The sequence below is a fragment of the Eucyclogobius newberryi genome, unplaced genomic scaffold, assembly GCF_026437365.1.
Source record: "Eucyclogobius newberryi isolate DKJ021-1_F unplaced genomic scaffold, fEucNew1.0.hap1 SCAF_14, whole genome shotgun sequence".
In the NCBI taxonomy this organism is placed as follows: Eukaryota; Metazoa; Chordata; class Actinopteri; order Gobiiformes; family Gobiidae; genus Eucyclogobius; species Eucyclogobius newberryi.
Window position 1 is genome coordinate 28,824,920 of NW_027315768.1, and position 27,465 is coordinate 28,852,384.

At 40.6% G+C, this 27,465-nt stretch overlaps 1 protein-coding gene across 1 annotated transcript in view; it reads right to left on the reverse strand.

The window, feature by feature from the left end:
- fn1a (fibronectin 1a) overlaps positions 1-26,593 on the reverse strand; it is a 71,193-nt gene extending 44,600 nt beyond the window's left edge. Inside the window, exons 1-12 of the mRNA XM_072445191.1 lie at positions 26,452-26,593; positions 23,263-23,388; positions 21,561-21,698; positions 19,165-19,296; positions 17,827-17,964; positions 13,678-13,836; positions 12,488-12,682; positions 11,713-11,895; positions 10,651-10,827; positions 4,501-4,656; positions 3,077-3,205; positions 1,830-1,973 (exon numbers count right to left, since the gene is read on the reverse strand). Of these exons, the coding sequence (XP_072301292.1) occupies positions 1,830-1,973; positions 3,077-3,205; positions 4,501-4,656; positions 10,651-10,827; positions 11,713-11,895; positions 12,488-12,682; positions 13,678-13,836; positions 17,827-17,964; positions 19,165-19,296; positions 21,561-21,698; positions 23,263-23,388; positions 26,452-26,581 (1,807 nt within the window). The 5' untranslated portion in view covers positions 26,582-26,593. The remainder of the gene's footprint in view (positions 1-1,829; positions 1,974-3,076; positions 3,206-4,500; positions 4,657-10,650; positions 10,828-11,712; positions 11,896-12,487; positions 12,683-13,677; positions 13,837-17,826; positions 17,965-19,164; positions 19,297-21,560; positions 21,699-23,262; positions 23,389-26,451) is intronic.
- Between the last annotated feature and the right edge of the window lie 872 nt (positions 26,594-27,465).

The window sequence follows — 27,465 nt, forward strand, 5'->3', positions numbered from 1 at the left end:
ATATAAAAGTCAATTCACTGGTCAAAAATGACAGCTTTTGAGGTGAAATCAAGGCAATAAGTGACAATTATCCATCGGTTTTGGAACAATGAGGAATTAGCACCATTGCCACAGTCGACTGACTATTTAAAACTGTAGAGTACATCATATTGCTTATACCGGGACGCTAAAACCCACAAATACTCAACAAAGTGCATGATATATATACAAAATTACTCAAATCTCAACAAAATCTATTGGAATAAGTCAACAGTAATAAATCAATGCCGCAGACTCTCAAGTTGATGTTAAGATACATTGTAAAACGGTAAAAATAAATCGCTTTTTAGTGAATATACCGGCTCGTACGTCGAACAAAAGCTGGTCCGGACACGTTACGCTGGAGCGAGAAGCCCTCCCAGACTTAAACATCGATTCTCCTGCGCTGGAACGTGTTTGGGTTTAACATGAGCGACGCACAAAGGCCCCGCAGGGGATTTGTTCAGCTGAAACAACATGGTGGAGACTTTGCCCCATGCAGGCAGGAACAAAGAGCCGGCGGGGGGAGAGGAAATCGCACCCCGGCCCATCTCAATCTGCCCCGCATCAAAGTCAACGTTCTCACTGCCACGTTTGGGGAAAAGGCTCGTTTCATTTGGGGCCATTAAGCCGTCAGTCACTGGTGTTGGAACGGCCTTTGAATACACATCAACGCAATGAAAACAATTACACGTCATTCAAAGCAAATCTGAAGCAAATGAAGGCTAAAAATGTACTAGAACTGTTTATTTCGGTGGTAATTTAAAGGGATGACTTGACAGCACATTAAATGAAGGTGAAATAACAGCTACAATAGCAATAAAATGTTATATAACCGGCTTTAAGTGTCCGGAAAAGCGCTATATAAATCAAATGTATTATTGTTAAAGTTTGTATTGTAGATTTGAAGGTAGCACAATGTTCCTATCGAGTAAAGTGTAAGAGTGTCAAGGTTATTATTAGGTTAATCGATATTCATGATTATTCAGGTCACAATATAAGTATTTTTAGTTCAATCTGTCGTCCAAAAATAGACCTGAATGTAAAGAATATCTTATCTTATCTGGGTGTTTTTATAGTGTTTTTATCAAATTTAACTTTATTTATGTCCCGAAAGCTTCAGGAATAGTAACATGTTAAACTATAGGAATTAAATAAAATCATATATGTCACTGTTGTCTCAATAATCATGAATAATTGTTAAATCGTTGTGTTTTTTTCCCTCATAATAATTATGGCGCTAAAATTGTGACATGTAATGAAAATAATAATAATTGTAGGCAGCAACAGTGAGTGATTTCAGTTATTTTCTCCAGCAAAACTATGTATAAAGTACTGTTTTATCAGGCAGTTTAAGTGCAAATATTACGTTTTCATTCTGAAAGTCGGATCGTATAAAATCATGATAATAATCATAATAGTAATTGCAGGGTCTCACAATACACGTAACATCAAAATTCTATATCTTAGCATCCCGTTCTGTATAAAGATCTGATAGAACCCTTGGAAAAGAGGTCTCGCCCGGTTAAATAAAGGTCAATTGATATAATAGAATCAAAAAGTGTTAATTACCGATTCAAAAAAGGCTCTGCAATAATATTTCTGCACTACTTTTACAGCTCCGAGCACATTTTAGCACACAGAATATACATATACATCCACATAATCCCAACCTTACTGTACATACACATGCATTTATGACTCAAATTATTAATAAAAGTTAATTATTGCATCTTTGACACAGAAAATCCTCATCACCCCACCAACAAGAAGCTCTGCGCTCGACTCCTTCGGGTGTGACGGGCGCTCACCTGGGTACGACTGCTGGGGCTCACAGCTCAGCTCGCCGACGCCGTTGCCGTAGCAATAGCACTTGTACATGATGCCGTGGATGACCTTGTCCCAGGACTCTCCGATCTGATAGAACGCTCTGGTCTCCGGCTCCTGGCACTGGTCTGAGAGGAGAGCCACAGTCAGCGCCACAGATCCACGTGTGGAGCAGGTGACGGAGGTTTTTCTGACACGAAATGCGATTACATTTGCTATTTACCGTATTTTCCGGACTATAAGTTGCACCTTTTTTCATAGTTTATACTTATACTTATACTCCGGAGCGACTTATATGTGATATTATTCGTTAATTTCACACTGACAACCACAAGAGGGCGCTCTAGGCTCTAAGCGACGCAGAAGAAGAATCTGCACTTCCTCTTCCTCTGGAGTTTGTGGAGTTGTTTAGAAGTGACACAGAGGAAGAAGAATTCAATGGATTTAGTGATTTGGGGTAAAACTGATGCTTTGCTAAACTTGTTAGCATGTTCTTTATGCTATAGTTATCTGAATAACTGTTCATATGTTACGTTAAAGAAAATATTCCCCAGAAATGTGATTTATATGTGTTATTTCATGTATTTCAGAACATGTTTGTACAGATTTAAACTACAGTTGGTAGTTTTTGTGCAGAAAATGACAGGATATTTCGATTGCAGCGTTGATTCAATCGCGATTCATTTTGCACAGTAGAAGCACCGTTTTTAATCACTATTACATAATACATATACTGTCAAACCCATCTGCCTTTATTTTGATATTGTTTGAATTGCGTACGAAATGTTTGATCATCAATTTGACTTAAATACGGTGTAGATAAATGCCTAGTTTTCCCCAGTTTAGCAATTTTGGTGACGTTTATCATTTCACTTCCTGGTTGAACATAAGCAGCAGATGTGACAAATGAGGTTTTAAAAAATGTTCTACAATGAAATAAAACCTAAAGTGAAGCTATAGTTTTGGATGAAATTTTGTGTTTAAACGAACTAAATAGAGGGATTTTCAAAACATTTTTTTACAGCACTTCTTCCTGTCATTCATAACGTTTCTTGACTGATGTAAAGCTGGTAAATATTACACACTGGCACCATTCGGCCAGACAACGTAATAATAAGGAGAAAAAAACATGAAAACTTGCACTTTCCATAAATCTGATGTGTTTGGACTAGATTTGAGGGAATGCAGTTCTACGCAGTTATATTTGTTTAGTACGTGAAGGCGAGCTCACCGATGGCGTCGCACTTCCAGCGGCCGCGCCCTTCTCCGAAACAGGTGCAGTTCATCTTGTATCCCTCCTCGTGTTGTTTGGTGAATGCCTGGGTCACCTCGTAGGTCAGGCCGTCCACGATGCACTGGTCTGTGACAGAAAAGAGACAAAACTGTGAAGATCCTGTTTAGTTTAGACGCACAACGAGAAATGCGTGGGATTCTTGTGTTTGTTCAGCAGGTTTTTAGTCCTTTTTCTCCAGAACATGTGTATAATTCGTGCTAACCTGACAGGAGCCATGTCACAATATTAAATCTGAGTGAATATTGTGAGATAAAACATCAGGATTTGATGATTAGTCACGATTATTATTGAGACTGTGACTAAACAACAGCAAAAACACTCATTTTCTTTCATCCGCATCGTCTAACATGTCACTATTCCTCAAGTTTGTGTCAAAAACAGACAAATAAAATAAAGTACTTTACATCTGAGTCTATTTTTTGGGCTGTATATTGACAAAAAAAACGTAATTTTGCATCTAAAATTTTCACGATTATCATTTTTTAATATTGTGTACCTGAATAATTACAATGATCGATTAACCGCATCATCCTGACATCACTGCCTGACAGTAAAAAGGCTCTGGGTGCAGCAAAGGTATTTTATCATAATAATAACATTGATAAGTGGTGTGATTTCGCATGTGTTGATGGAACAAAAGACGTAGAGGAATAAGCGTTTTACACCGACGCATTTGGGACGCATTAAATCCTCTTTTCTGCAAGTGGAAACTCAACGATGACTTGCAGGTGCGTCTTAAAGCCCTGTAAAGCGCCATTGTACCACATGACCTTTCGACCTTTGGCGTAAAGAATGTCAATGCTAGTCTTTAATTAGCGTTTCACCAGCCATAGACCGATGACAGCGAGCAGCCTTCTTTCTCATTCTGGATTCTCGGTCATTCTCGCATTCACAAATCATAATTTCTGATGGCACGCAGGGAATATACACGGTTTTTGAAAGGAATAACGTAACAGAAAAGTTTTTTTTGTTTATGTACACGGTTAAATAACAAAATTAAATCAAATAAAACCAATGTTCACCCAGATAGAAGATAGAATAGTAGATTGACGAAAGAATTCAAGGTTTAATTATAATTTTGTGTTTCCCAAAACACATTATTAAAGTTGATTTTGTGTTTTTCACTTGTTTTCATTTGACATTATCTACTTTATTTTTTTTTACTGTACAAATATCTCAACTTTAACGTAAAGTATAGCTTGCTTTAATTTATTTTTATATTGGTTTTCTTTTCAGATCCGTATTAAACATTATTCCACACTGATGGAAGCATTTGTTTTAGGTAAATGGCGGGTAGAAGTGCATACGAGTGTCGGGTCAGTTACTCATGTCCGTCTTTAGCCGACGCCTCCTCCATCTACCTTTTATCTGCGAGTAGGCCACGCAGCTCCACTCCCCTCGGCCGTTCCCCACACACGTGCACCGCATCATGTGTCCCAGGACGTCGTGGCGCTTGTCCCACTGGTCGCCCACTCGGTACATCACCCCTTCTGTCGAGGTGCAGACTTCTTCATGAGCTGAGACAGGAAAGAGAGAAGGCAACAGAGTAAGACATCTGTCCAGTCACATTGTGGTCACAGGCTTGTTTAAGTAGAAGTGATGGAAGCAGTGGAAGTAGTAAAAGTAGTACCGTAATATCCGGACAATAAGTTTCACCTTTTTTCATAGTTTTGGCCGGGGTGTGACTTATACTTATATTTATATACTTATATGCAACTTATATGTGATATTATTTGTTATTTTCACACTTGCAACTGCATTTCATACTCCAGTGCGACTTATATATGTTTTTTTTCTTCTCTATTATGCATTTTTGGCTGGTGCGACATATACTCCAGTGCGACTTATAGTCCGGAGAATACGGTAATAGTTGTACAGTAATAGTAGGGTAAGGGTAACTATTACTTGAAGTGATGGTAATTTAGTAATAATCTGTTGTAAAAGCAATAGTAGAGTTGTCAAGAGTATCAAAAATCAGATACTAATCAATACTAAAACTAGTATCAAAGAAAGAAAGAAAGAAAGAAAGAAAGAAAGAAAGCACTCTTATTCTTTATTTTGTGTCGAAAATGATATTGTCATGATTATTATTGTGGTATCGAGCCTATTCTTTAGTGTAGGAATCATGTTTAAAACAAAAAGTATTAGCGATTTTTAATGTTGCCGTACAACTTCCGGATAAGAAACGAATTAGGCCACATCACTGTTTTTTACACTGTTATTAGCAAATATATAAGTCACAAATAATAACAACATCGCAAGAGCACAAGTCAAAATGAAAGATTGTGTACATCAACAGAGCTTTAAGTTCACATGTTCAAAAAGGAGTTATTTATTCCCACTCCCTTTCCTAGTTACAACTTTAAATGTTCAGTTTCCTGCAATGTTGTATAGATATGTCCAAAGCTCAGAGTCCAAAGGTAAAACTACTTTTGGGCAATCATCTTTCACTGAACAAGGAACCAAACAATGCAACTCTTTATCTGTAAAACTGAAGCGAGAAACAAACTGTGTCCTTTTCATACGAGAATTCAAAAAGGTCTGATGTGTAACCTGTTTTTTAATGTGTTTTTTGTATTGTATTTCATAGTGTGTGGGTTATGTATAAGTGTGAGACATGAGCTCATGAAACATACTTTTCCCTATCAAATAAACCTAAATAGAAAATATTCGCAGTAACAGTATTTATGGTTACATCAGGCTTTGTACTGGTTTTGCAGAAGTCACAGTGGCAATCGCAGTATTAGAAAGACTGACTGTAGTGCAGATATATAGTGTGTGGTATTATACTGTATCTATTGTAGAAGTCATCGTAACAACAGTAGATATAAGCAGTAAACTCACGGCGTCAGCACTGTATATGTGGTCATAGTGGTCGTAACAATTGTACGTGCAGTAATTGTCGTTCAGAAGCGGAAATCAAGTGTCTTCTCTTTGCAATTACCGGATCTAGTCTACAATTACTGAACACAGCACCGGGGCCCAGCGGAAACTTCCTGAATGGAACGTCACAAACAAGACAAAACAAGAAGAAACACGTCCCATTTGGAAAGAACGGTGAGGACTTTACCCTTTCTTACTTTTTATTGTCATTACAGTGCTGTCCTCATGTATATCCAGTTGGTTTGCAAATATCACAAACTCCGTAATGGAAAGTTGGACAATTTCACGGAGCAATGGTTACGTTTAATGGTCGTCATTATAGGGGATCTAACAGTATTCTCGGTGCAATCTCGGTACGACATTTTCACAATTGGCGTCTCAAGTTACAGCGTTTATTGCGATGTTTTCAAGATGCTAACTTTTAGATATGCTACGTTTTAGTATGGATCATTGATGTCCGGTTCCAAAAAAACTGCGCACTGAAATGGAGCTCAGGATCGTGGTCTATGAAGTTTTCTCTTGTTTTGCCGCTTTTTCATCAAAACAATGCATTCAAGCAAAGGAGTTTTGACATAATCGTGACCAACCATGATATTATCGTGAGACTTTTGGGCGACGCTCCATATTTGGGTTATTTTAAATCCCTGTTTCATTATAGGTATATTTGAGGGCGTTCGGACTTTAGTCGTTCAGTCGATCAAACTGTCGATTGTGTTTTAGTCAATTAAAATTCTTATTTGTGGACTAATTATTTTATTTTTGGATGGTGAGGGTTTATATGAGGCGACAGTGTAACGGAGTGAGCTAGCTGAAGGTTCGGGAGCTGGTAATGAGTTTAATCTTTCACATAAATTCACGAGGGCCTGTTTAATCGATCATTCGGTTGATGTCTTAGTCACCAGCATTTGTACAATTCGAACAATTATTTAATTTTGAGTAATTGGGGGCAACAGAAAGGAAAAGATCTGGAATTAGTTAGCTGAAGATTTAGAAGTGAATTGTGAGTTGTTTCCATCTAGTTTTCTGTATGTTTTTGCAAACATTCTTGTGTAATTGCAGTCTTTTGAGTGCAGTTTGGGTCAATAACGTGGTCAAATCAAAAAGATACTGAAAAGCAGTGGCATGCACCAAGGGCAATTAAGGCAAGCGGTGATTGACCAATAAAATCTAAAATTACGGTGTGTCACAACTATATTTAAATTGTTCAGAAATATATCAAAATAAGCCTGTTTTCCCCTCACTTGTGCTGCTGAAGCTTGGCTGGAAGTGACTGTGTCTTTTAGTGACCTCTACAGGCCATTGGGCATTACTGCGGGAAGCTTGATTCTTCTTCTCCTGCAGCGTTCAGAGGCCCGTTCATGCACCGCACGTTACTGCTGAAAATGTTTGAGAGCTTTTAACAGTTTTGTGCCACTGTCTCATTTAGTTCAGGGGTCCCCAACCATCGGGTCGAGGCCCAAAACCGGGCCGTGGGCCATCTGCTACTTGGCCCCAGAGGCGAAAGTAATATATTAAAATGTAATTAATTTTCATTTTTATAGGCTATTACCCTGTGTTTTACTATCAAGTATCAGTAATAAGACAATTAGAACATATTTAGAACAAGGCTTTGTGCACATTTTACGCTGTTGTCACTGGCCACGCCCCTTCAACCTGTCACTGAAAAAAAATAATAACTCTGATTGTACCGGCCCTTACGAGAAATTGCAATTTCTTTAAGTTTCCTATAAATTATTTGTGAAATAAGCCAAACATCATTTCATCTACAAACTCATGCTGAAGATTTGGTCGCACACCACATTTGGGAAACAAAGCTACTCATGTTAAACCCATTTAAACCTGGCCCCGAAATCCCCAACGACATTGTATAGACTGTCCCTGAAATTGAGTCCCCAGCATAAAGTCTGTGTCATTCACAGGCATCGCCGCAATAAATCTCAAAGTAATGACTGCGTTTCCTTCGAATGGGGGACATAAATTATACGGCGACGAAATTCAAACTCTATTCCACGGGGTCGGTCTGTTTTTGCAGGTACAGAGGCAGACGGAGCAGAAAGACTGTCCCGGACACATCTGTTAAACTCGACAGAGAAGAGGACGAGGGAGAGAGAGAGGAGAGATGGCGCCACAACATATGGGACGTTTGACTTGAACTCGCTGTGGCTGCGCAGTGACTTTTGGGACGGCAGCAGCGAATGGCCATTTAAGTGTGAGAATCTGTCCGAAAGCTTTGGGGCGGCGCTGTTTTTATTATTACAGCAGAAAGATCAGACTTATACACAGAATAAATGTATTTTTAAAACTTTTTTGTAAGCCTTGTTGCAATCCTGTCTGACCGTTACCTCCACGATGGTAATGAGCATCGAATATACCAGAGTCTGAGCTAATGTGGCTAAATGTGACGTACGCAGACTTGTTTTGAAGATGTACAGTACACATTTTGCATATTAAGTGTATTGTTTAAAGGTCCCATAACATGCAAAATCGACTTTTCAGAGCTTTTAACCTTCTTACATTGCTATTTGTGCTTCATATATGTACCCAGAGTGCTTTTTTGATTGATTCCCGCAGTTTTTAGCTATATTACAGACTATCTCCTTTCCTCCAATCTCCAAACTGACGGGGGGTGGGGCAAGACCGCGTCATAATAACAGGCACGCGTCATCATCTCTACTATGTCATATGCAAGTCAAACCAGGAAGTACAACATAAAATTTACAAAAATGGTCAAAACTGGGGACAAATAGTTAGTAAAATCTTAAATATAATCACGTATAGTCTGTCATATGGTCTTTTTAAGGGTCATTACAAGATTAGAGAGCCTTCACTATCCGGCTGCTCTAATTGGCTGCCGTAAAGTTGTTGGAGCATCACAGTTTGAGGTAAAACACTGGCAACAGAGATTTATTTGTGGAGAGGCAAAATCTGCGCTCTGGTCTTTTTTTTTTTTTTTTTTTGCATTCTTCTCGTGTCATTTACAATAGATTTGAATTCAGAGTGAAACATTATGACCCATAAAACTTGCACAATGACAACGATACAGTCGCACGAGCGTAAACGCAACAACGCCGCAAGGATTACTGTCTAGTATTACGTATGGGGCTGAATAAAGTGTAAAAATACTACTGTTCCATGATCCACGTGTCGATGCATGAATTACTGTCTGAGCTGTCATATGACGGCGGTACAAAAGCAAAGTATCCATTCCCGTTGCAGCTGGATAACGTGTTACAGTCGATGGACAAAGCAGATGGGGTTTCTGCGTCAGACTCTTAATACTACCAGAGCCTCTCGCGGGCCTGGCATGGATTATGTTTATTGGTCTGCGATTCAGTTATTGGAGTCTGCCGGTGCTTAACTCACTGTTCCTGCACTCACTGTGGCTCACGGCGGCTCTGGGGCTCTTTACATATTCAAATGTTCTTAAAGACAGAATGCTCTTTGATCAAGTGAGATTCAATTTAAAAGGGTTGATTTTGTTGCTGGTTTATTCAAAGACTGGAGGCGTTTGGGATCGACTCAGGAAATGCAATCCACATTTATTTATCTTTTTAGTTATTGAATTAAAGACAAGCCTCTAATATGAGAAGAAAAATGGAAAAATTACTAAATGTTTCCTAATTTAATATGACTGACTGCAACGTAACTAGATATATTTCTTTACTTTTGATATGTTAGGTTAAAGGTTATTCTGTTTAATTGTATAAATTAGTCTCTCTTAGACAAACACGTTTATTTGGTTTGACAGTAGTTTTGATATTATATATAATGTTGCGAAAATAAATGTGTTTTAAATACTTTTATGCTCAGAATTGAGGTATTTGGGACTCTAATCTTCACCGTTTGGCCATTGACACAATTACCAATGCGGATTTTCCATTTATTTTGTTTCCGTTAAGATTAATTGCCGCTTGAGAGACAGAACAGCAACTTTCACACACAAGAAAGAAACAATGAGGTAACTGTGACCTCTGCTGATAAAGTGGTGAATCTAAACGGGATTATCTGGAGCGTGTCAACAAGTTAAGGACCTTTCACTGATGTCGTTCTCTGAGCTAGTGTAAGATAGGAAAGGTCTTTTTAAGATTTAGATGCTGTTTGACTTAGAATTTGCCAAAGTAATTATGTCAACGGAAATATAAATTGTCTCACAACGTTGCAGCAAATATAGTAAATATTCTCGATTTCTAAAGAAGACAGTGTTTTATTTTTGAACAAATAAAGTGTATGAACCAAATTAATCTTTCAACACCAATGTTTTTTAGCGTATACTTGAAATGTATATGTTTTTTTATATTTTATTGCAGGAAACTATTGTAAATCCTGATGATAGACAAAAAAAAGTAACAATACAACTGTTTCATTGTTTGAAGTATAATAAAATCAAGCACATGTGACAAATTAATTTCCTGTTACAGATCAAAAAAGTTCAAATTCTTTAGTATTTTCCTTTCTTTTCAAAATTAAAAACATAGAATAACAAAGACAAACAGGAAAATGCCAGAGAGAACAAATCAAGGCATCCAAAGAAAAGAAATAAAAGAGATAAAAGTTCAAATTCAATGTTTGTCTTTGCATTTAGAAACGCAAACTGTTTTTTTTTTCTTTTTTAAATGGTCACTACTCACCGGCCATGGGGCAGAATCCAAATCTCTGCTCGGCGTCATAGTCGGTGGTCGTGCCGCACCACTTCATCCCGTCCCTCCGGCCGTCCGAGGTACAATCCGAGTAGTTCAGTCCGTTGTAAATGTACGGGAACTGACACAGGGCGCCGTTGGAGTTTCCCCCCCTGGTTTTCACGATGGCTGATGGGACCAAACAACAAAGACTCAAAGTGAATCATTTGTCGAATGTGGCAAGATCGAAATTGGTTGAATGTTATTACTAAAGGTATTACTGTCAAAAACTGTAAAACCATTCTGATGTATGTATTTTCTTAGATTTTCGTAGATTAGGGCGAGTTCAAACTGATCCAAACTAAAACAATCATTCATTTATACTTAGAAGTGGCCACTATTTTGGGACTTAAATGTTGTACTTTTCATGCCATCATTTTATTTATGTTTTGTCATTGTGCTTTTATTATTATTTATTACAATTATTACTATTATATCGACTTTTATTTATTTTTTTACTCTCTGGTCCTTGTATTATGTTTGTATATTTAAAAAACTGAGAAAAGATTAGATTGTCAGATTATTGTATTGTCCTTGTACAAGAAACAGCAACATATTTACAAAGAAATATCAATAAAATGGTGAATCGGTTGTATTGTAATCTATTAAATCACTCTCTATCAAGTCACCTGAACCTGAACATTGCTTATAATGAGTTAAAAAACGGTTAAAAAAGTTAAAAAACTTAACGTGGAGGAAAAAAGGAGCTGTTTAAACATAAAAAAATGTTCAAACTTGCATTGAAATCCCTCTAAACAAGGGTATTAAGTGATATTTTTGCAAATTTTGGGCTAATTTTACAGCCTCTTTACATCTGCCAGATATTTAAACCTATTATATTAGACACGACTTGTATTTCTGTGGCAGATACGGATTTTTGTCAATATCGCTTACATATTACCTTCAATTAAACCAATATCAACACGTTATATTAAATAGCACCAGCCACACAAGCCTTTAATCTCAACAGATATAAAGTACTCTCTGCTTGTAGTGGATGGAAGTGTTTCTCACCGTTTTGCTCGGTGCAGAAGGAGTGTTTTTGTTCGGCCTCGTAGTCGGAGGCGGTGGAGCACCAGAGCTGTCCGTCACTGCGTCCGTCCGAGGTGCAGGAGTGGTACGTCTTCCCTTTGTAGACGAAGGGGAAAACGCAGGGCTTTCCCCCGGAGTTACCGCCGTAGACCGGAGCGGGTCCGTCTGCACAAAGACAATACACATGAGAGATACTTTACAATCGACACGTTCACGGACAAGACATGAATGGACTGGGATTATTTAGGCAACATTAAGTAAGCCTAACTGGGAAAACAATAAGTAGATCATAATGCAAAGCAAATTTTGGTTTATACATGGTAAGTTGGGAAATCAAACTAGGTATAAAGTTGGATACATTTATGGTTTTAGAACAACATTTCAATTATAAAGCATATTTTGACATTGGGGAATAGTGTTTATGGTGGTCATACTTAGATCATAAAACAATAATGTGCTGAGAAAATACCTTTTTATAACAAAGACAGTGGCAAAAATATCAAAAAAGAACCATACATTTCCTATTTTGATCAAAAATACGCTTTTTTAGTCAATATTCTCCATCTAAAAGCCTCTAGTCACCATATTTCAAATTTTAATTAGTCTTAATATACAGCAGAAATAACTGTTAGACTTGTCAATTGCTAAAATACTGTTTTGTTGCAGCCTTAAATAATGTACAGACATGAACTTAATCTGTCTAATGTATGGCTGAAATGGATGCAGTTAATAGAAAGAGTGAATGAAGCATATTTACCCCATTGTTCACAGCTGATGCCTTTGCCGAGACAAGTGCAGAGCATCTGTTTGGTTCCCTGGCTCTTGATCCATCGCTGGCCGATAAAATAGAAGAGCCCGGCGTCCGACCTGCAGGGCCCCTCCTGAGGAAGCTCGGGGACCGTCGGCTGGTAGAGCACGGGCTGGATGTTTGTGATCACACGAGAGCCGGTGCCTGAGAAGAAACAATGTCTACTTTTAACAACATTTGACATCAACCGTGGTCGAGTATGGATTAGACCGGTCCTTCTCGGTCGGTGGTACACATTTTTAGAGTTTAACTGATTCATATTTTAGTCCTCCTTTGGGTCAATCCATATTAAGATAAGATAACCTTTATTTAGAGAGTCATTCTGGTGAGAACAGATGACACTTCTGATTCCACGATGGGACACTCCTGGACAAATAGGGGGTTTACACCGACCTCTGTATTCATGTGGTGGTCATTTGAGTCCTTAACTGGTGCCAGTGTAGTCCTATTACGTATAAACCCGGGTTAGATCTGGTGCTACTCAAGTCAAATGCTTTCTTTGGCGATACACTGCATTAGACAGGGTCAAGTTGTCTAATATTTACTGAAACTTTATACTTTTTAAACTGAAACTGAAACTTCCCTGTTTCTTGTCATGTTCAAATATGGACACTGCTCAAAACCACTGCACTTAAAGAGTAAAAACGAAGCAATACAATTTCAGAAACTGCAAATTAATACACATTTTAAAAGAAGTAGATAAAGAAGTAACTAAAGTGCATTTGTAATAACTCTGCTCGTGACAGAGACAAAAAAATATCTTCCAAAACGTGTATATTTATGTGAAAATCAGAACGTTTTCAATGCAAACTAAGCTCAGTTCAGTAAATTCAGTGGAATTTAAAGCTAATTAAAGAGGAATAACACTATTGTAACAGCCTAAAGTATAAGTACTGTTTGTTTTCTGTGTGGAGCTCATTTATCCTCGTCCAAGTCAGCCTCAGTCCTATCAATCCCTTTGCCCTAATTCTCTGCGTCTCTCACGGGGTCAGGACTCGGAGGACACGTCTCTCTCACATCAACACCTCGGAGCCGGGGGCCGTTTTATCTCTGCCCCCCCGACACCCGCTGCCTCTGCTCTTTGTCCCCGCGGCCTCGCTACAGGCTGGAGGAGGCCCGGGGCCCGCGTCACTTCTCACCCAGGCCGGTGGTGTGAAGCGAGGCGTGTCTCTCGCACTTCCACTCGCCCCGCCCGTTCCCCGTGCACAGGCACTGCAGCAGGTTCCCCCTCGCGTCCGTCTTGCTCCAGGTGTCTCCGATGCGGTAAGACGACAGGGTGTCCTGGTCGTTGCAGCGGTCTGGGAAAAACAACACGCAACCGCATTTTTAGCCAATTTTTACCAATTGCGTGACCGTGTCAACAGTGGCTTTGATTACAGATGATTTAAACAACGTGTAGGGACATTTACACGGACAAGAACCAGTTCATTTTAACAGTCTGATACCCCGACTGTTGCATTTAGAAGAAAAAGTACAATGAATTTGAAAACTACTCGACATTTTCTCTTTCGTTGTCGTCTTTACCGCATTAGTTTGTCTTTTCTTGCACAATTAAGCTGGTAAAAAGAGTGAACTAGCAGAAAGAAACCAGATTACGCACATCGCTAACAGTTTACATGTTATTTTAATCATCACAAAACTCCAGAAGTCAGATAATGATCAGATTTTTGATGTGCATGTAAACGTCGGTTCTGGGTGATCTGATTACTTTCCGATTGTTCAAACCAGACCAAATGTCGACAAGGACAATTATGCAACTACAAAAAAACAATGCGGTAAAGACAAACATGAAAGAGAAACTGTTAAAGACTTAAAGAGTTATTTAAAATCCACAACACAAAAGTTACTCTAAAATCCTCCATTTTGACACATGTTTTTGATGATCAGAATTCAGCTCGAGCCTGTTAACATACAACATCTAATTATTGGGTTATCTGATTACTCTAGTTGTCTATTCTGGCCATGTCAATGTACCAGATGCTGCTATAGGTTTAGTCATAGAAAAGAGCTTTACTTAGGGAGGGCATCTGCCTTAAACTACACATTACTTGCCAATAACATGAATAGATATCTAAAGTACTGCATACAATAACAGTACCATAGTTCATTTTTAGATGGCAATTCATACAAACGGAGCAGCATGAAGCAACGCGCTGTATTCTTCTAGTGCCAGTCCCATGCGCGCATAAGGGAGGGCATCTGGTGTAAAAGTGTCATACAGTACTCCACCGCACTCTATTGACTAACTAATGTTGACTCTATAAAAGAAACAGCGTGGAGAGTTATCGAAATATGCAAATCAAAGTGACTGTGGAGGTTTTTTCCTGTATAAATAAACGAGTGTCACCCATGAGTGACCCATGAGTGTCACCCATGAGTGTCTCCCATGAGTGTCTCCCATGAGTATCACCCATGAGTGTCACCCATGAGTGTCTCCCATGAGTGTCACCCATGAGTGTCACCCATGAGTGTCTCCCATGAGTGTCTCCCATGAGTGTCACCCATGAGTGTCTCCCATGAGTGTCTCCCATGAGTGTCACCCATGAGTGTCACCCATGAGTGTCACCCATGAGTGTCTCCCATGAGTGTCACCCATGAGTGTCACCCATGAGTGTCTCCCATGAGTGTCACCCATGAGTGTCACCCATGAGTGTCTCCCATGAGTGTCACCCATGAGTGTCACCCATGAGTGTCACCCATGAGTGTCTCCCATGAGTGTCACCCATGAGTGTCACCCATGAGTGTCACCCATGAGTGTCTCCCATGAGTGTCACCCATGAGTGTCACCCATGAGTGTCACCCATGAGTGTCACCCATGAGTGTCACCCATGAGTGTCTCCCATGAGTGTCACCCATGAGTGTCACCCATGAGTGTCTCCCATGAGTGTCTCCCATGAGTGTCACCCATGAGTGTCCCATGAGTGTCCCATGAGTGTCTCCCATGAGTGTCTCCCATGAGTGTCTCCCATGAGTGTCACCCATGAGTGTCACCCATGAGTGTCTCCCATGAGTGTCACCCATGAGTGTCTCCCATGAGTGTCACCCATGAGTGTCACCCATGAGTGTCTCCCATGAGTGTCTCCCATGAGTGTCTCCCATGAGTGTCACCCATGAGTGTCACCCATGAGTGTCTCCCATTAGTGTCACCCATGAGTGTCACCCATGAGTGTCTCCCATGAGTGTCTCCCATGAGTGTCTCCCATGAGTGTCACCCATGAGTGTCACCCATGAGTGTCACCCATGAGTGTCTCCCATGAGTGTCTCCCATGAGTGTCTCCCATGAGTGTCACCCATGAGTGTCACCCATGAGTGTCACCCATGAGTGTCACCCATGAGTGTCTCCCATGAGTGTCTCCCATGAGTGTCACCCATGAGTGCTGACGAGTCTGGATCAAAGTGCCTCTGACAGGTTGGACCACTCATTGAACTAAAATGCAGTTAAGATAAATGTATTCATTATTTCATCCCAGAATAGCTTATTTTATAGGTTTGTGTTTTTACTTCCTGGTTGTAATTGATGACATCACACTTAGTCAAAATACATCCAATGTCACTTTTTCTTTTTTTGCTTATAAAACTACATGAATGTGACTTTATTTTGTTGAATTCATGTTTCGAGTTTAAAAAAAGTTTGTTTCTTTTGTTTAAACTCTGCACAAACTTTGATCTGTCCCTGGCGTAAAACGATCATTTATATTCACGACAGGTATAAACGCACCAAATAAAGTCAAAATTAGACCATCATAAAAACCAAGTCACACGCCCTTTAACTTTTTCCAAGGCTTTCTAAAATACTCCTTGTACATCTCATACTCACCTCATTATGACCATGTAACACCCAAATAACGATGTTCTTTGTACGTTTGATGATTAGTAAAAGTCACCAAACAACAATGCAACAGGTTATTGATGTAAAACAGCACAATCAAACATGTGTCGCGGCCTTTGTTTTGCTTTTTGTTGATTCCCCGGGCAACCAGCTGTTCCCCATTCCACTCGAGCCCGCTCTTTTTTGTTAATGTGAGATGATTTAGCGCTTTCCCCAGGCCTCCCAGTGTTTCTGCATGTGCGTGTCAAGTGATCGAGGCAGTTCCATCAAGGACAAATGGCTGTAATTGGGAACACAGCATTTCCTCCCGAGAATCTCCAACTATGAAAAGAATGACACTGCCCCGGGACATGCGGCGGTAACGGGCTCATTATGAGAAAAGTGAGGCTAAGACACGGACAACGACAACACAAGGTTTATGGATTTATGTGCAAGAGAATCAAAGAAAAGCTTACGAAAATGACATTAATAAACTCAAACACACAAAACACTGTGTAATCCAAAAACTGATATCCAATCGAACCAATAATACTACATAAGTTGATGATTCCTCAGACATTTTCAGATGTTGGACAAACATGGGTCGCCAGATACTCAATGTTCTGGTGTTTTTGTAAATACAAGTCACAGAATAGTGTTAGTAATAGACTTGTCGTTGAATAAAGACATTATTGGTTGACTAAAACATGTTCTGCTGTGATCGATTCTAAAACTAAAAATGGGGCGTGGCAAAAGCTCTCAAAGTTTTCACTGTGTATCTGACCTAAACTGCACTCAAATACTTGAATGAGTATTGTAGAAAACTATAAACAGACAAAAGTACTAGGAAACTATATGTTTATATGAAGAAAGATTTAATAAATACCCAAAAATACCAATTCTTCAGCTAATTTACTCCATAACTTCTGTCTCATATCAATATTGATCGTCTAAATAAAAGGACTAGTCACCTAATATAAATGTATGTTGACTAAGATTACATCGACTACTAAATGACTAAAGTATTACCGCCCTACTTAATAATAGATAAAGCAGGGATATTTAAACTACAGCCCTGGAGCCAAATGAGGCCTTCAAACATTGTATTTTGTCTCTCAGTGCTGCTGAAATGGTCCAAATGATCATAGATACTACAAATGACTTTAAATTTAAACGATTCTTCCACTTTAAACCTATAAGACATCGAATAGCACTGAGATACAGAGCTAAAACGTGTTCTAAGCCTTATTAAAGGTCAAGTATCTCTGTCAAAGCTGTGTCAAATGCCTCTCTCTGAACTACTCACTCGATCACTTTGAATAAATATAAAAGTTTGGAGACGCCTGGCATAAAGGAGCACAACTTTGCACAACATGTCGACCGTTGAGTGTAGTTATAGGGCTATTTTACTACTTTAGGGTCGGCTCAGGTGCAGAAAAGCTGTGCAAAAAGTGTAATTAAATCATCTTTTTGGGCTTACTTCTGGAGGTGCATGTGATTCGCCCACTGCCTTCTCCCATGCAAGTGCAGTCCACCACCATCCAGCCCTGGTACGGCTTCTCCCACGTTTCTCCCACGACATAGGACGTCCCGGCACTGTTGTCATAGCAACGCTCAGCTGCAGAAAGCAAACATTTAGTATATTATTGAGCAAAGATCTCACATAGTAATATCAAGTAATCTGATGTTTGACTTTTGTTTGTTGACATTTGTTCACACGTTTGGTCCTGGTTTGGTCCTGCTTTTGTCCTTGTTCGGTCCTAGTTTGGTCCTGCTTTTGTCGTTGTTTGGTCCTGGTTTGGCCCTGGTTTGGTTCTGGTTTTGTCCTAGTTTGGTCCTAGTTTGGTCCTGGTTTTGTCCTGCTTTTGTCCTTGTTTGGTCCTGGTTCGAGCCCTGTTTGGTCCTAGTTTGGTCCTAGTTTGGTCCTGGTTTTGTCCTGCTTTTGTCCTTGTTTGGTCCTGCTTTTGTCCTGCTTTTGTCCTTTTGTTCGGTCCTGGTTCGGTCCTGGTTCGGTCCTAGTTTGGTCCTAGTTTGGTCCTAGTTTGGTCCTGGTTTTGTCCTGCTTTTGTCCTTGTTTGGTCCTAGTTTGGTCCTGCTTTTGTCCTGCTTTTGTCCTGCTTTTGTCCTTGTTTGGTCCTGGTTTGGCCCTAGTTTGGCCCTGGTTTGGTTCTGGTTTTGTCCTAGTTTTGTCCTAGTTTGGTCCTGGTTTGGTCCTGGTTTGGTCCTGCTTTTGTCCTTGTTTGGTCCTGGTTTGGTCCTGCTTTTGTCCTTGTTTGGTCCTGGTTTGGTCCTTGTTTGGTCCTGGTTTGGTCCTGGTTTGGTCCTGGTTCGAGCCCTGTTTGGTCCTGGCATTGACTAGATCTGGTCCTGGTTTAGTCTTGGTTAGCGATGTCAAGATTATTAGGTTAATCGAGACTCAAATGCAAACAACTTTTTGTATCTGGCTGTTTTTGTCTTATTTAACTTTATTTTGTCATTCAGAAAGTTCAGCTTCATAAAGCCAGTCAAAAACGTGAGGAATAGTAACGTGTTAAAATAAAAGATTCCACTGTTATAATCGCAACACTAAAATGTGATATCGTGACATATTTAGTCTTGGTCTAGTCCAGGCTTTTCCTCCAGGTTTAGTCATCTCAATTTACTCAATTTAGAGCTTCAATGTATAAGATTGAGTTTAACATTGACCATGGATTTATTATTGGTCACTAAAATCTCGATAATCACCACGATTATTGCAGATTGTATATTGTTCTTTTTACATACACTTACAAAACCACAAAACCAGACCATGCATTTCCACTTGAAGGTAACCACTCACCAACCGGTTTGCAGGTCCATTCCCCTTTCCCATTCCCCAGACAGACGCACTCCAGCATGTAGCCCCCGGTTTCGTGCGGCCGTCTCCAGGTGTCCCCGATCTTGTAAGAAGCCCCGCCCTCGTGGCAGCGATCTGGGCAATAAAAGAAAGGCCAGTGTTTACGTCTGGTCGGAGCGAACGCGCAAACGAAAGGAAAACACGGCGCTCAGACCCCTGCGCCATTATCTAACCGCGCGGCTAAACGCTAACAGCTGCAGGGGCGAGCGCTGGTGCGAATCAGCTGAGGAGAGGATGCAACCAGGGCTCACAAATGGAGGCGCAATTTCACGTTCTACTCCGGGTTTAGTCCTCATTTGCGCCGTGCTTGATTAAAGGTGGACTGTGTAACTTTACGGCTAGTGTTTGTCGTGTTTTTCTGTGTATTTGTAGCTGTTGAAACGTCTGAAATTTGATAAATGCAAGATAGATGGATGAGGTTAATGCCGTACTGTGGAACATTCCAGGCAAAGCAATAACAGCAGTACGAGCAGTTGGCGGATTCTCCACCAGAAAAGTTACATGGTGCACTTTACATCAGGGTTACATGTATTGAACCTGATTGTATTTACATTTTTACTAAACATTTTGCATGTTTTCTCCCAATTTGACAATTTTGAAAAGTATTTTTACTTCCTGGGTAGGTAATTCCACAACTGTTACCTAGTCATAAGGCGCTGGTACAGCTGGCAGCCCGGTGTAAACGCTCTCTCTTCTTTCTCACACTTATTGTGCTTTATCTCCTATATTATATAGTTAGTATATTTTTTCTATTTTACTGTACGATAGGGACACGCGCTGGAACAGTTTTTTAATTCAACTGTTTTTGACTTTTTTCGGCTGGATTTGAGCGTTTTTCGTTGCGTTCGTCGTGTTGTTGTGACGTGAGCTAGCTCCGAGCGAGCCCACCAGCCCCCCCCCCCGCGCCCTCCGGCCGCGCTAAAGTACGGCGTGTCGTCGGTACACGTTTATATACACGTTTATATGAAAGAGGAACTTCACGAACGATCGGGACACGCACTGGAATCGCTTTAAATTAACTTGTTTTGACTTTATTCGGCTGGATTGAGTGTTTTCGTCGTGTCGTGGCGATGTGTCTTGGCTCTGAGTCCCCCGGCTCCGGCCCCGCCCCCCGGCTCCGGCCCCGCCCCCCGGCTCCGGCCCCGCCCCCCGGCCGGCGTCGTACCGCGTTTCCACAAAGGAGGAACTCATGAAACTGCGGAGAACAGTCGTCTTACCCGGAGATCGTCACGTTATCCCGTCGCAATACTGACCTAACCTAAAACTGATGTGCAATTCTGTCGTATGTGCAATTACTGTGAAATTCATGTGCAATCTATGTGCTGTCTTGACACATATTCATGTGCAATTACTGTCGTGATCACATGCAATGGTATTTATTTATTTATTAATTTGTCTATGGGAGTTTTTATTTATTTATAGGAGATCTTCTACTGAGAGTGTTTTTCAGACTTCCTATAAGTGATCTGTTCTTCTGTATCTACCTCTGGATCTACCTGCGTTGCACCAATGAAATTTCCCCATGTGGGACAATAAAGGAATATCTTATCTTATCTTATCTTAGCAACCATACAGTAAACAAGAGCCAAAACCCATTTTATCTACACAATAGTTACGTTTGACAAATAATAACACCTGACAACACCATTATTTTGTTTGTTGATTGTTTAAACTGTCAGAAAAATGTGTTATTTTTGCCTCTAAATTGTCTTTTGGATGTAATGTCGCTCATTGATGACATCACAGAGGGGAATCAGTTTTAGAACTCTGCAGCGCTACTTCCTGTAATTTTAAAGTTTTATTTTTCACTTTTTTCTTCACAAACTGCAATTTGACGAATGTAAAACTATAATATACATTTATCACAGAGAATACACTACCAAACAAAGTAATAATTAGAAAAACATGTCATATGCACTTTAAGTTCTGGTTAAGTCTTGGTTTAATCCTTAAATTTAGTTTTGTATCTCAGTGAATTTAACTTTAGTTCTGAATTATCTGGAATAAAAATTTGGCTTAAATTTAGGCTTTAATTTCTTAATTTTTCGCTTTAATTTAGGGTTTGACCTGGTTTGGACCAGATTTACTCCTGGTTCAGACCTGATTTACTTATGATTCAAACCCGACTTCCACATGGTTCAAACCCGATTTACTCGCGGTTTAAACCTGGTATTACCCTAATCTAGTTCTAGGTCTGAGCCTGATTAACTGCTCATCAGGTGCAACGTTTTATCCAAAAGAAGAACAATCAAAAATGTAATTCTTTTGGACAGAGAATAACATTTTTGCACCAAATCTTTAACATAATGTAAAGGGTTTAGAATAAGGGGTGAACTCACTGGCGATGGTGCAGCTGATCTTGCCCCTTCCGGACCCGATGCAGGTACAGTCCCAGATCATGTTGTCCTTGGGTCTCTCGTACGTTTCCCCAACAGTGTAGGAGCGCTGGTTGATCTTGTCAAAGCACGTTTCTTCTTCTGATAAGGAAACAGAAAGAGCATTTACCACACAAATCCCCATAGAAAACCAGTGATTGTGTTTAGTAAAGACGGTTAAAGTGATCATTTCTGACATTTTAACAGTAATCGTGTCAGTAACTGTGTCTTAAAGAGCCACTTGTATCAATAAAAGCTGAAATGGTTTAATCTACGAACTACTATACCCATATTTACGTGTATTTGTACTTTTCCTCAACCCAGTAAAACAAAATCGAAATTAAAACATAAACGTGCATCTTATACTGTATTATAGTCGGGATGCAACAATTAATCAGAATAATCACAACTAGTCAACTATTTAAACTTTGAACCAAAATACATTTAAAATTTGAACCACATAGAAATATCAAGTAATCTGTTTGTTGATATTTGTTCACAAGTTTGGTCCTAGTTTAGTCCTGGTTTGGTCCTAGTTTAGTCCTGGTTTGGTCCTAGTTTAGTCCTGGTTTGGTCCTGGTTTGGTCCTGGTTTGGTCCTGGTTTGGTCCTAGTTTAGTCCTGGTTTGGTCCTAGTTTGGTCCTGGTTTGGTCCTGGTTTGGTCCTGGTTTGGTCCTGGTTTGGTCCTGGTTTGGCCCTGGTTTAGTCCTGGTTTGGTCCTGGTTTGGTCCTGGTTTGGTCCTGGTTTGGTCCTGGTTTGGTCCTAGTTTAGTCCTGGTTTGGTCCTAGTTTGGTCCTGGTTTGGTCCTGGTTTGGTCCTGGTTTGGTCCTAGTTTGGTCCTGGTTTGGTTGTAGTTTGAGCCCTATTTAGTCCTGGCATAGACTAGATCACGTCTTGTTCTGCTCCTGGTTTAGTCTTGGTTAGGGATGTCAGGATTATTAGGTTAATCGATAATCGTGATTATTCAGGTAACAATACAATCGTGACCATTTCAGAAGCAAAATTGGGTAATAGTCTAAAAAAATAGACTTAAAGGCGCAATGGACGATTTTTTGGTGATTTGAGAACGCAGGTGGAAGTGCTCATGCCACTCCCCCGTGTGGACTAATACAACACACACGTGCGTTTGTTTATTAGCGCAACGGATCGCATCGCATCTCTCGTCTCCTGTAGATTTCTGTCCACTTCTGAGTCAGCTCGAACTGTCTTTCTCCGTCTTCATTTTGCCCCGTACACTGAGGGAACTATATTATGATAGATCAATGCGCTTAGACACGCGGAAACGTGGGACGAGTCGCACGAGGCTGCAGGTGAGCGATAGGTGCGTTTTATGATTGACACGTGGCAGGACTAATCGGCAGTCCACGCCACGAGGAAACAAGACTCAGATTTGGGTCAAAAAAATCATCCATTCAACCTTTAAATGCAAACATCTTTTTTTATCTGGCTGTTTTTGTCATATTTAACTTTATTTTGTCATTCAGAAAGAAAAACAAAATAATCATCAGTTGCCGCACTATTCCAAGACAATAAAAGTAGATTATAACGAAAGTCAAAGAACAAATGGTCAACAAATGGTCCAAGCCAAAATCATGTATCAGAACCACACGTGTAAAAACTATCCCATGATGCAAATGGCACATATCTAACACGTTGTGTACTCACCATCTGGTTTACTCGTGCATTTAATTCCAGCGACTCCTTGGCAAGTGCACACCAAAGTGCTGCCCAGGTACGGTCGCTCCCACTGGTCGTTGACGCCATAAAAGTGACCGTTCTCTTCGCATCCATCTGACCACAGAGGGGAACGTAATTAAAAGTCAAGAGTTGTAGATCTCACGAAGCAACTCTTGTCATGCTGGCATCCCAAACGCACCAAACAAACGACAAGATTGTTCTGTTTACACGGCTGCAAAGCGACGAGTCTAAGAATAGTGGTGTCTTAGATGTAGCTGCGTCCACCAAACACACACACAGCGGGACGAAAAGATACCAGGAATAAACATTGTGGGAGTGAGCGCGGGAGGGCGACTTCACCCATGTCTGCCAAATCGAGATTGGGACGTGTTAACTCGACTTCAAAGGGCCACGAGCCAGAGCTGTAAATCAATTGAACCGAGCGGAGAGCGGGGAACACTTGTACTTTCACACGGCATTTGTCCGTGTCTAATTTAAAAGACTTTACACGCCGCCTCGTGGATGACTGTAAGAGGAGTGTTGCGTTCATGGCGGCGATGGGGAAAGAAACTCTTTCTTCTCAGTAAATCGACAATGGACATCAACGTTCGAAGCATTTATCGAACTATTTGTGTGATGTTGGTGCAAAGTGTTGTTTATAGTCACTGAAGTGCAATAAAAGGAAAACAGAGTAGCTTGTACTTCTACTACTACTACTACATCGACCTGTACTAAAACAAACCCTTTAGCTCACTGTACTTTACTTCAGTTGTTTTTGCAGTTTGCACTTTTACTATGCACTACGTTTGTGAGAGGGTATCTTTATTTTCTATGTTTGTACAATTGTAGCAGGATATTGTATGTAATATTTCTGTTTGCTCAATGCTGGGGCTTGAACTCGAACCCTGTACTATAAAACTGTACCTTTTAGATGGGTAAAGTGATCATTTTGGACATTTTAACAGTGATCATCCAAGACAAATGAACCAACTGCGTCTTAAAGAGCCATTTGTGTCAATAAAAGCTGAAATGGTTGAATCTACTCACTACTATACCCATATTTACATGGGTAAATGTACTTTTCATGTGGGTTGAGGGGCTATTTTTAGCACGTTCATGCTAAAATCCTGCCTTAAGGGGTCGAGTTCAAGCCCCAGCACTGAGCAAACAGAAATATTACATACTATTCCCTGAAGAAAACTTCGAATTGCTGAAATGTTGACCAAAGACAACCACAATTCTTATTAAAATCAGCAAAAATATTAACATAAACGTTTATTTGAGTCAATTATTTCATGTGGTACTTTTGCTTTTACTTAGTTTTGCTCCTGCGTGTGTACTTTTACTTCAGTAACAAAAGTAGAGTATTTCTTCCAACCACTTACTGCGATTAAGTCTAAAACCAGACTCAAACCCATGGCTTTAACATCGCAGTGTAAACTTTCTAAGCACTTTGCTACTGAGGGACGAGAAATAGTCTCACCAGTCCATATGGAAATAGTACTCGGGTATAAGTAAAAACCCATCAGAAAATACTCAAATATGCCTTAAAATCTGTTCTCGTAAAATATCTGTACTTTTTTAACAAAGTACATGATGTTTTGCACACAAAGGCAAGATGAGCTACTTCTGAATGCACTATGGACCAATCAGAGCACACGTCGTTTCATTTGCATAAAGTGCTCCCAGCTCCAATCCACATCCACTTCTGATCCCACACGACTTGACTCTGCAAATAGGTGGACGTTTCCTGATCAATCAACAAAGACCCGAGTAATTGACCTCCTGCTGGTCGAAGGTGTCGGGTCAGAGCGAAAACGAAAATGAAATTGAAGCTTTTTAGTGGCATCAAAATTAGGTCTAAAAGATGAGTAAACCAGGTCTAATCAAGGACTAAACCAAGTCAAGACAGGATCAAATCAATGCTCAAGCAGTTTAGGACACAATTTATCCACCTAAATAAACTTACATTGCTTGTTATAAGTTACATTTACATCCAACACTCGGTCTAAAAGAAGACCAGGTCCAAACCAGGTCTAAACCAAGTCTAACCCAGGTCTAAACCAGGTCCAAACCAGGTCTAAACCCAGGTCTAAATCAAGTCTAACCCAGGTCTAAACCAGGTCTAAATCAAGTCTAAACCAGGTCTTATTCTTAGATAGGCTCAAACCATGGTATTTGTACTTTGTTTCTACTTAAAACCTTACTTTTTTTTTTACTTGTTAGAAGTAACATTTACATCTAAACTTGGTCTAAAAGAAGACTAAACCAGGTCTGAACCAGGTCTGAACCAGGCCTAAACCAGGCCTAAACCAGGACTAAACCAGGACTAAACCAGGTCTGAACCAGGACTGAACCAGGACTAAACCAGGTCTGAACCAGGTCTGAACCAGGCCTAAACCAGGACTAAACCAGGACTAAACCAGGACTAAACCAGGTCTGAACCAGGACTGAACCAGGACTAAACCAGGTCTAAACCAGGACTGAACCAGGACTAAACCAGGTCTAAACCAGGTCTAAACCAGGACTGAACCAGGACTAAACCAGGACTAAACCAGGACTAAACCAGGTCTAAACCAGGACTAAGCCAGGTCAAAACCAGGACTAAACCAGGTCTAAACCAGGTCTAAACCAGGTCTAAACCAGGACTAAGCCAGGACTAAACCAGGTCTAAACCAGGTCTAAACCAGGTCTAAACCAGGTCTAAACCAGGACTAAGCCAGGTCAAAACCAGGACTAAACCAGGTCTAAACCAGGTCTAAACCAGGACTAAGCCAGGTCAAAACCAGGTCTAAACCAGGTCTAAGCCAGGTCAAAACCAGGACTAAACCAGGTCTAAACCAGGTCTAAACCAGGTCTAAACCAGGACTAAACCAGGTCTAAACCAGGTCAAAACCAGGACTGAACCAGGACTGAACCAGGACTAAACCAGGTCTTAGTCTTAGATAGGCTCAAACCATGGCAGTTGTATTCTTTTCTACCTAAATAACCTTACTTTGCTTGTTATACGTTACATTTCCATCTAAAACTCAGTCTAAAAGAAGACTAAACCAGGACTAAACCAGGTCCAAACCAGGTCTTAGTCTTAGACAGAAACACACCATGGCAGTAGCACTTTTCTCTACCCACATAACCTTGCTCGGCTCGGTATAAGTTACAGTTACATCCAGCTCGTACCTTGAGACACGGAGGAGACGTGATGCTGTTGCGCTTGTCGCCTGCTTTTGTGCGTCCTTTTGGGCAGACAGTGGACCGCGCTGCCGATGCACAGCGCCACCAGCACCCGAGCCACGGTGCTGCTGGACATCGCAAACAAACAAACAAACAAACAAACAAACAAAAAAATGAACAAATAAACCACGCACTAAAATAAAAAAAAACCGGACCAAACAGCCGCGCGTGTCCGATGTAAAGTCGCGGCGCACGGACTGGAGCAGCGTCCCCGGAGCTGTTGGAGATACAGCTGTTCCTTCTCCCGGTCCCGTCTGCAGGTCTGTCCCGGGGAGGGGGCAGTGATTTATCTGGGCACGGCGAGCGCGCACGAGGGGAGGGGAGGGGAGGGAGGGGAGGGAGGAGAGGGGATGGAGGGAGGGGAGGGAGGAGAGGGGATGGAGGGAGGGGAGGGAGGAGAGGGGATGGAGGGAGGGGAGGGAGGAGAGGGGATGGAGGGAGGGGAGGGAGGAGAGGGGATGGAGGGAGGGGAGGGAGGAGAGGGGATGGAGGGAGGGGAGGGGAGGGAGGAGACCGGACTGCGCGATCAGCCCACCCGGGGGAGAAAGAGGTAGGACCACAGACTCTCCCCAAACAAAGGAAGGAAGACAGGAGGGAAAAAGACTTCTCTGAATGAATGATCAGGCTTGCTTGGGTTGGCATAGCTCCTGTTGCCATGTGAGCAGCAGAAAGTTTGACTCTAAATCACAACTAAGTTCAAATGTGTCAAGGCAAATTATGGGGGGAATTGCTCTGGTGGGACACGGACCCCACTTTAGTTCTAAAGAGTTGTTTTTTTGATTAGTTTTGATTTGATTTTATATATTGCATGTTGTTTTTAATTTGTTTATATTTTTTTATTTGGTTTGTACGTATCTTATTTTGTTTATTTTGTTTATTTTGTTTATTTTATTTTATTTTATTTATTTTATTTATTTTATTTATTTTATTTATTTTATTTATTTATTTTATTTATTTTAT